This window comes from Lampris incognitus, chromosome 7 (assembly GCF_029633865.1).
Source record: "Lampris incognitus isolate fLamInc1 chromosome 7, fLamInc1.hap2, whole genome shotgun sequence".
Lineage (NCBI taxonomy): Eukaryota > Metazoa > Chordata > Actinopteri > Lampriformes > Lampridae > Lampris > Lampris incognitus.
In genome coordinates, this window is record NC_079217.1 from 51135996 (window position 1) to 51146601 (window position 10606).

Below are 10606 nucleotides of genomic sequence, written 5' to 3' on the forward strand. Positions count from 1 at the left end.
GGCTAAACCCAGGACCTTCTTGCTGTGAGGCGACGGCACTAACCACTGCGCCACCCCTGTAACAGTATATTATTACGATACTAGTATTATAATACTAGTACTAGTACGACTAAGTACTAGTAATACTAGTAGTATAATACTAGTACTATGATAGTATTGACTTATTGAATATCTTACCTTTATTATGCCTGCTAGCGAGTTGATAGGACCTGGACCTGTACTGAATGTGAGTCTGTGTGTAGATGGAGTCCAGGTCTTGTCTCCATGTCTCCGGGTTCAGGGTTTGGAGTCTCCCGGGTTCAGGGTTTGGAGGAGAGCTGCTCGACAGTTTCGAAGGCAGCAATGGTCCGGTCCAAATCCTCCCGCGGAGAAACGGAACCTCTGTTCCCGCCACGGACATCTGCACTCCGTCGTCCTGCGCCATACAGGAGTCAAATGGGAGGTGCTCTGGTTAGATGAAGACCCTGTTCTCAGCCTTCATCGGTGTCGTCATCCTAGCCGCCATTATGTCATGGGCGGAAGGTTCTAGTCAACTCAGATCGGGTGGTGCTGGCTTCACCACGAAAAGTCAACAGTCTAGTTTACGTGAATGTCCGTGAGTGCTGACGTTGATGTCGCGTGTCGGCGAGGAATTTCAGATGAGTTTTTAACTTTTCACACTTTAAGTAAACGGGAGAGAGAGACAATCTTGGTGACAAAGTTCGTTTTGGCACCATTTGTCTGTCTCATCATCTGGCCTATATGCTCTATAAACAGGATAAGAAGTCCAACACAGACTCAGATCCGCTATGCCATATATCACCATGTCTGACAAATGTCTAGTTTTACAAAATATATAAGGTTGGCGTACGCATAGGTTGTTTGCCTATGACGTCACGAACTACAGATGGAGGGCCGGAAGTGATTTTCTACACAGGAAGCACTGTCACAAACTTTCGAAATGCCTATGTTTGGCGTCGTTCACCGAGAAACCACAAGGAGTTTTATTGAGTACCAAAAGTTGTTGTTCACGGGGTGGGGGTGGGGGGGGGATGGGCGTGATTTTTTTACGTACCCGTTTTCCGGGAACTCTGCCTCTGATTGGCTAGTACTCCGTTGCCTCCGTTGGTTAGGTGGGTTAAGGTAGGGTTAGGGATAGGGTTAGCCAATCAGAGATAGAGTAGGGGCGGGTCTTCCGGAATCCAGGTGGCCAATCAGAGGCAGAGTTCCCGGAGAAAACGGTACGAAAAAATCACGCGGTGGGGGGGTGGTGCAAGAAATGACCGAAAAAGCCGGAAAATGGCTTGCGAACCGTCGTCCGCTGTCGGGAGGAGCGGTGTGCAGTGACCACGTCGTCAAAAAAAAAATCCCTCTTCATCACATAAGGACCATGTCCAACATGTCTTACTTCCTGTTTATACCTTTCTCTCATAAGATCGTCTAAAACCAGTGTTTCTCTCAACCGGGGGTCCGCGGACCCCTAGTGGTCCGTGTCGTAATTGCAAGGGGTCCGTGAAAATAAAATATCTTTAAAAAGAAGATCCTATGACATTTATAGAAATAGGATTATTTTACTCAAATGTGACTGAGACCTTTATCTACCTAAACTATAAAGGGTAACAGGACTTTTTTCTCTAATTACATCTGTTTCACAAGTGTAATTTATTGTATTTTAGTAAGAGATCTCGCTCCCGTTTGCATTGTTAAAAGTTACTCCATAAAAATTCTGTTTTGTTACATATATCTGAAAGTTACTGAATACATATTCTGTTTTGTTACATATATCTGAAAGTTACTGCATAAGAATTCTGTTTTGTTAACTATATCTAAGTTACAACTGAAAGCTCTTATTTTTTCCCCAAAGAGTGAATAAATGCTATAACGCAATTTAAAATGCAGTTTCTACTGTTTCTATCAAATGGCAACCCCCCTCCCCCAAGATCAGGTGGAGGGGTTCCCTCAGGGTAGACCAAAAATACGCAGGGGGTCCAGGACCCCAAAAAGGTTCAGAACCACTGGTCTAAACTAGCACAGTCCGGGCTAAACTAGCTCCATCTGATCCGTTCCGCTTTTCACTTCCTGCCCTCCATCGGAATCTCGCGCGTCGTCCGCATCACGTGACCGCAAACAAGCGATTCCTGCGCAGCGGCGTTACGCAAGATTGTGTTGGCGTTTAGCGGCAGCGCGCTGGCGGACGCAAGCGCAGAAAGCTGAGCGCCGTTTGAACGCCTCAGTCAGCGGGTAGATCAGACACCGGTTTATATTTCCGGAATCATTTCCCAAACGACCACAATGAGACGCAGAATGCACGATGGAGAGAATCTCCCTCCCCGAACAGACAACACAGATAAACACACAGCCCGGGGACACGCGTTATGGCGCACCCGCACCCCACGCGCACGCGCACACCAATTATCATCAATCCACAGAGCAAATCGCTGCCACACGGTCAGGAGACACACAAACAACCATGATTACATGTGTCACCAGCGGCCCGGCGCGGCTCCGTAAACAAACACAACGCACCTGCGCAGTCACGGGTGGTTACACGTGCTGCTCCTCTGGCGCGAGCGCTGCAGCGGGGAAGGAGGGATGTAACCTCACACTGCACCCCCGCGTGCAGCTGCATGCACATTAATACATACATTCACGCCTGGACAAATGAGCGTGTGTGCCGTGCCTGTGTGTGTCCCGAGAGAGGAATGTGTGTAAGGACTGTATGTTAAAGTTAATGGTGTTTGGCTGGTGACGTGTGGTTGTTTCCTCACTTTCAAGGGGACGTGTCTGCATTTGTGCATGTAGCTGTACATGTGTGCAAATATGTAATTGTGTGTGTGTGTGTGTCTGTCTGTGTGTGAATGTGTGTGTGTGCATGAGTGAGTGAATGTGTGCATGTGTGTGTGTGCGTAAATTAGTGTCTGTGTGCATATGTGTATGTGTGCATTGAGTGAGTGTGTGCGTGTGTGGCATGAGTGAGTGTGTGCATGTGTGTGTGCATGAGTGAGTGTGTGCATGTGTGTGTGTGTTTAAGTGTGTGTGTGCATGAGTGTGTGTACATGAGTGTATGCGTATGTGTGTGTGCATGAGTGTGTGTGTATGTGTGTGTGCATGAGTGAGTGAGTGAGTGTGTGTGCATGAGTGTGTGTGTGTGTGTGCGTGCATGAGTGAGTGGGTTGAGTGTGTGTGTGTGCATGAGTCGTGCGCTGCGCGTGTGTGTGTGTGTGTGCGTGTGTAAGGTAAGAGGGCTGGTACTGAAGTTCGACGTTATCTGTGTTGTTCGTACTCGGTGAGGACGCTGCACGAATATGGTGCAGTTTGACCGGAGGAGATTGAGAGCATATGGCGCAGCTTAGCCGGGGGCATCGGAGAAGGGCCTGCTACATAATTCTCTCATACAATCTCAGGAAATACAAGCGCGAGAGAGAAGTGATTAAAATTTTACATTTTAATTTGAAACACAGATCTCTGACTCTGATAGTAGGCCCTCGCTTCAGTGTGAGAAACGAGACGATGAGGGAGAATGTTTGTGTGTGTGTGTGTGTGTGTGTGTGTGTGTTGTGTGTGTGTGTGTGTGTTTATGCGGGACTCACCCAGCATAGGCGAGGTGACAGGCTCCCAGTTGGTGTTGGGACGCCGTGGGAGGAGAGTCGTCCTTCAGGAGACAAAACCAGAGTGAATGAATGACTGGCATGAATCGATGAAAAGTTTAACTAGTCAATCAATCACTTCACCGGTTCACTCTGCAGTGGAGGAGGAGGGGGGGGGGGGCACTGCAGAGTAGAGAAAGAACAGATGAATGAATGTATGAATGAATGAATGAATGAATGAATGAATGAGTGAAAGGTTGTCAGTTGCTTCTTGCTCCGTGACGTAAGTTAGTCAGTGTCCTGCAGACAACCGGAGCGCAAAACATCAAAACCATGCATGTTCCCTGTTATGAGGACACATGTCCAAAATTTCTATTTATACTAATCCCCCATCACCCACCACCCAATGGTATCCGGCCCATTACCCCACTCCTGGTCGCTGCTCCACCCCCTCTACCGATCTGGGGAGGGCTGCAGACTACCACATGCCTCCTCCGATACATGTGGAGTCGCCAGCTGCTCCTGAGGAGTTTCACCAGGAGGATCACGCTATTCCCCCCCAGTCCCCGACCAGGCGCCCCGACCGACCAGAGGAGGCGCTAGAGCACCGACCAGGACACGTACCCACCTCCGTCCGGCGTCCCACCCGCAGACACGGCCAGTTGTGTCTGTAGGGACGCCCGACAAAGCCGGAAGGTACCACGGGGATTCGAACCAGCGATCCCGTGTTGGTAGGCAACGGGGACAGACCGCCACGCCACCCCGGACGCCACTAAAAGGTATTTTTTGACACTCTAAGTTTTCGGTGTGTTTTCTTGTAATAACATGACGCCTTTAGCACGGACAGCCTTCATTTAGATTAAGGTATTTGATTCATTAATTAATTAACTAATTAATGTAGAATAGGGTATTTCAGGTAAGTCGACAGTGGCATGGCTGTGTGTTTGTATCACACCTCGGTGTGTCGTTTCATGTCCCTGTTTTTCAGACAATCCAGGAACCCAAAAAAAGAGCGTACAGATGAAGACATTAAGACTGGCCATTAAGGAGGAGGAGGAGGAGGAGCTGGGGTGGGCAACTTCCCACAGCTTACCTGACCCCTTCTGAAACACCGTGTTCTGCTAAGCCCACACACACACACACACACACACACACACACACACACACACACACACACACACACACACACACACACACACACACACACACACACACACACAACACACACACACGTGGAATGAAGCAGGTGGACAGACACAACTTCTGAAATCCACATTTCCGGGGTGAGCTGTGTGTTTGTGTGTGTTTGTGTGTGTGGTGTGAGTCCGGGTGTGCACGTGTCATCCAGGTCCTATCAGAGGCGTTCAGGTGTGTGTGTGTGTGTGTCCGGGTGTGCGTGTGTCATCCAGGTCCTATCAGAGGCGTTCAGGTGTGTGTGTGGTGTGTGTGTCTCACTGACGGGCTGTCAGAGCATCTGCGAAATCCCCACAGGAATTTCCAATTTCAGGTGATGACTTGAATTGGTTGCAGCATGCCTGTTGGTGAGTCGCTGTGTGCACGTGTGTGTGTGGTGTGTGTGTGTGTGTGTGTGTGTGTGTGTGTGTGTGTGTGTGTGTGTGTGTGTGTGTGCATGTATGTGGTGTGGTGTCTATATGTTGTATGTGTGTGTGGCGTGTGTGTGTGTGTGTGTATGTGGTGTGGTGTCTATATGTGTGTGCGTGTGTGTGTGTGTGTGTGTGTGGTGTGCATGTATGTGGTGTGGTGTCTATATGTGTGTATGTGTGTGTGCGTGTGTGTGTGTGTGTATGTGGTGTGGTGTCTATATGTGTGTGCGTGTGTGTGTGTGTGTGTGTGTGTGCATGTATGTGGTGTGGTGTCTATATGTGTGTGTGTGTGTGTGTGCATGTATGTGGTGTGGTGTCTATATGTGTGTGTGTGTGTGTGTGTGTGCATGCATGTTGGTGTGGTGTCTATATGTGTGTGTGTGTGTGTGTGTGTGCATGTATGTGGTGTGGTGTCTATATGTGTGTGTGTGTGTGTGTGTGTGTGTGTGTGTGTGGTGTGGTGTCTATATGTGTGTGTGTGTGTGTGTGTGTGTGTGTGTGTGTGTGTGTGCATGCATGTGGTGTGGTGTCTATATGTGTGTGTGTGTGTGTGTGTGTGTGTGTGTGTGTGCATGTATGTGGTGTGGTGTCTATATGTGTGTGTGTGTGTGTGTGTGTGTGCATGTATGTGGTGTGGTGTCTACATGTGTGCGTGTGTGTGTTGGTGTGCATGTGTGTGCATGGGTGTGTGTGTGTGTGTGTGTGTGTGTGTGTGGTGTGGTGTGTATATGTGTTATGGTCTGGTCAAGGCACGTTTAGGTGATAAACTTGCATCATTTTTGGCACATGGCAAAAAGCCTGCACGTACCCACCTACACCAACACGCTGGTTTTAACCTCCCCATCGCTGCGTGTCCATCACTGTCGCGTTCTCATTTCCCCCCGCGGCCCCCCCCCCCTCTCTCTCTCTCTCTCTCTCTCTCTCTCTCTCTCTCTCTTGCCCTCCCCCTCTCTCTCACGCTCTCTCTCTCTCTTTTACTTTTTATTTTTACATATTTATTTATTTGCTTGTGGTTTGAATATGATTGTATTTTTAAGAAAATAAAAGTTACTTTTTAAAAATCAAAAAATCTCTCTCTCTCTCTCGCTGTCTGTCTCTCCTCTTTCTCCCCCTCTCTCTCGCTGTCTGTCTGTCTACCTGTCTGGCTGTCTCTCTCACCCCCCCTCGCTGGTCCTGTCTGTCCATCTGTCTCTCTCTCACACTCTCTCCCTCCCCCTCTCTCTCGGTCTGTCTGTCTCTCTCACTCCCCCCCCCCTCTCGCTGTCTGTCTGTCCGTCTGTCTCTCTCTCCCCCCTCTCTCGCTGTCTGCCTGTCTGCCTGTCTCTCCTCACCCCCCCCTCGCTGTCTGTCTGTCCGTCTGTCTGTCTGTCTCTCTCTCTCCCCCTCTCTCGCTGTCTGTCTGTCTGCCTGTCTGCCTGTCTCTCTCACCCCCCCTCGCTGTCTGTCTGTCTCTCTCTCCCTCTCTCTCGCTGTCTGTCTGTCTTTTTCTCTCACGCTCTCCCCCTCTCTCGCAGCCTGTCTGTCTGTCTCACTCTTGCTCTCTCTCTCCCCTCTCTCGCTGTCTGCCTGTCTGCCTGTCTGCCTGTCTGCCTGTCTCTCTCAACCCCCCCCTCGCTGTCTGTCTGTCCGTCTGTCTCTCTCTCACCGCTCTCTCCCTCCCCCTCTCTCGGTCTGTCTGTCTCTCTCTCTGTCTGTCTGGCTGTCTGTCTGTCCGTCTGTCTCGCTCATTCACAAACGCCCTGGCTCTCCTCATCACGCTGGTCAGACACATGCGTCTATCTCACCGGGTGAGTGTGGTCGAGTGTTTCCACTTGAAGAGACTTAAATACCATCTCCGGTCAATGGCAGGCAGTTAATCTGCCTCTGCCCACTTCAAAGACACAGCGCCCTGCCTTAGTGAACACGCGTGTGTGTGTGTGTAACTTTGTTTCTGCGTGTGTTACGGAGCCGACATCAAAGCCCATCTGTGTCCAGCGTCTCTTGTGTTTATAGCATCAAGACCTTTCACATGCAGCTGTTGGACGAGTACACACACACACACACACACACACACACACATACACACACGCAGAATCCAGCTGTGAATGAGGTCACAAGGGTTCCTGTAACGGAGTCTGAATGTGGTTTTGTATCCTGTGTGTGTGTGTGTGTGTGTGTGGTTGTGGGTTCGTGTTTGCATGTTTTACATATTGCTCCTCTTGTGTCCTTATAAGGACACTTGTTTCATCTAACACAATTCTGTGCGACTTCATAAAAGAGGAGAAATGTGTGTGTGTGTGGGGGGGGGGTGGGGGGTGGGGGGGCTTCAGGGTGGCGTGGCGGCCTATTTCATGGCCTAACAACACGGGGATCATCAGATCGATTCCCCGCGTTTCCTCCGGCTTGGTCGGGGCGTTCCCTACAGACACCATTGGCTGTGTCTGCGGAGGGGGAAGCCGGATGTGGGTGTGTCCTGGTCCCTGCACTAGCGCCTCCTATGGTCAGTTGGGGGCGCCTGTTCGGGGGGGGGCGGGGTAGCGTGATCCTCCCACGTGCTACGTCCCCCTGGGGAAACTCCCTCTGTCAGGGGAAAAGTAGCGGCTGGACAAGTCCCACGTGTATCGGAGGAGGCGTGTGGTAGTCTGCAGCCCTCCCCGGATCGGGACGGGACGGCTCGGGAGAGTGGGGGGTAATCGGCCGGATACAATCGGGGAGAAAGAAGGAAAAAAGGAAAGAAGAGGAGAAATGTCTCGGGGAGAAGGTTCTGGCGGCGGCAGCACCTCCCCTCGTGCTCGCTCGGGACCAGTTATGAAGTTAACAAGGAGGAACCCAGGCCACGAGGAGTGTACCCAACCCCCCTCCCTGGACACAGAAGTCATGATCAGCATCACAGACCACTAATCAGCTGATTACGATAACCTCCGTTACCATAGTCTCATTACCTTCGCATAAACGCTTGGATCAACACCCTAGCAATAAAACACCCACCCTAATTAAACCAGGCAAGTTGAACATATTCCTGTTTCGACACGCGGTGGCGGGGGTGGGTGGGGGTAGGGGTGGGTGGGGGAGGGGGGTTGCAGACATATTAATGCTAGCACCTACCTGCAAGCTGCCAAGCTGTGCCGTAAAGCACCGGACACAAAACTGAGTACAGATGAAGATTCAGCACTTGGGTCGTGGAGGGGAAGGAGGAGGAGGATATCCTCCATGACTTTAATCACCTCCTCCTACACGTCGGCCCTCGGTCAGAGAACATTAGGTTTACCAGAGACTATGGCCACCCCGCTGCTCGACTTTTCACTGTCTCATTTACGCCTGACTCAAAGCGGATCTCAAAGTAAGAGCTGCGAAATACTCCTGGAAAGGTCAAAGGCTTCATACGATTGCCGAGACTTAGATTCCCCCCCCCACCTCCTTTTCTCCCCAATTGTTTCGCCAGCCGCTTCTTTTAACCCCACAGTGAGGAGTTTCGCCAGAGGGACGTAGTGCGTGGGAGGATCACGCTACCCCCCCCTCCCCAGTTCCCCCAACCGACCAGAGGAGGCGCTAGTGCAGCGACCAGGTCACATTACCACATCCGACTTCCTCCTCCCGCAGACGCGTGATTTTTTTTCGTACCCGTTTTCCGGGAACTCTGCCTCTGATTGGCTAGCACTCGTTGCCTACCGTTGATATGTTGGTTAAGCATAGGGTTAGGGTGGGATTAGGGATAGGGTTAGCCAATCGGAGATAGAGTAGGGGGCGGGTCTTCCCGGAATCTGGGCGTGACGGAGGCGCGTTCTCGCGGAAAACGGGTACGGAAAAAAAATCACGCCCCCGCAGACGAAGCCAAATTGTGTCTGTAGGGACGCCTGACGGAGCCGGAGGTAACGCGGGGGATTCGAACCAGAGATCTCCGTGTTGGTAGGCGATGGAGTAGACCGCCACACCACCTGGACGCCGACGGCTTAAATTCTATTGAACTTTGACCCCACTGCTGGCTCAGTTGTCAAGACAACACTGTAGAACGTTCTTGCTCCACCATCTCGTCCTTCTTTTTAAATCTAAGCATGTTCATCTGCTGGTGTCCGGCCTCCGTGTCTAGAGAGCTCATGACTGGTTGTGTGTGTTTCTAGTTGTTGGTGTTGTTGTGGCAACATTAAACACCAAACAAGAAAACACCAAACAATAACCGGAGCTGAGGAAGATCCAACATTATCCTACAAATGCTGCAGGGGCGATTACTTGTTAGGCGACGGTGAAAACTTGTTTTTATACATTCAAGTGGACCCGTTTCTTAGGAACCAATCCTAAACACACACCCACGCTTTATCTAGACACTCAAAGCACTACACATGGAAAAATCACTTCAACCGCCACCTGTGTGTAGCACCACCTGGGTGGTGCACGGCAGCCATTTTGCACCAGAACGCTCACCCCACATCAGCTTGAGGTGGAGAGGGGGGAATCATCGAGCCAATTACATGGGGGGGGGTGATTAGGTGGCCAGATGGAGAGAGCCAGGTTGGGAATTTTGCCAGCACACCGGGGGACCCCCCTACTCTTTGTGATAAGTGCCATGGGGTCTTTAATGACCACAGTGAGTCAGGACCTCGGATTAACGTCTCATCCGAAGGACGGCATCTCCTACAGCACAGTGTCCTCGTCACTGCACCGGGGCTTTGGGATTCTTTTGTTGTTGTTGTTGTTTACTAGGACCAGAGGGAAGACTGCCCTCTACTAGCCCACCAACACCACCTCCAGCAGCAACTAAGTTTTCCCAGAAGGTCTCCCATCCACATACTAGCCAAGCCCACACCTGCTTAGCTTCTGTCATTCGGCAGAGCCAGGGTACATGTTGGTATGGCTGCTGGCGAGTTAATACGCATGGCTCAAGGGTTGTTGGTTCTGATCTCAGGTGCTGATCCAAGACTTATCCACGAGCATAGAGAATCCCTATAGCAGGAGGTTCGGTGACTCCTGAATCGCATTCTCTGATCAACTCAATCTTCCCCACGTCACTACAGGGGAAAGTCTTGCCTAAAAGAGATTTCTCAAATGTTATGACTCGGATCTTGGGCAAGCCAATCAATATTAATCAAACCAAAACCAGAAACCGGAGCACCAAGTCTCTGCTCTGCTAAACACCGTCAGTTTGCTTGTGGACTCAAACTGTTTACATGAGCTATTACAACAAGTCTGTTCACAAAATACTCGTCAGGCTGCCTGGTGTACAGATTGCAAAGCATTTAGTTTGGAGACTGTGTTCTGTCTGACATACTGTCTCCACATGCAAAACATACATCCATCCATCCACCCATCCATTCATCCACCCATCCAGCCACCCATCCAGCCAGCCAGCCAGCCAGCCAGCCAGCCAGCCAGCCATCCATCCATCCATCCATCCATCCATCCATCCATCCATTATCCAAACTGCTTATCCTGCTCTCAGGGTCTCTCTCTCTCGCAGTCTCT

The 10606-nt window shown here is 50.7% G+C and overlaps 1 protein-coding gene across 1 annotated transcript in view; it reads right to left on the reverse strand.

Annotated features, from left to right (window-relative positions):
• pdgfd (platelet derived growth factor d) overlaps positions 1 to 10606 on the reverse strand; it is a 28615-nt gene that overhangs the window by 16742 nt on the left and 1267 nt on the right. The window contains 3 exon segments of the mRNA XM_056282882.1: positions 178 to 289; positions 291 to 415; positions 3570 to 3631. Coding sequence (XP_056138857.1) covers positions 178 to 289; positions 291 to 415; positions 3570 to 3631 — 299 coding nt within the window.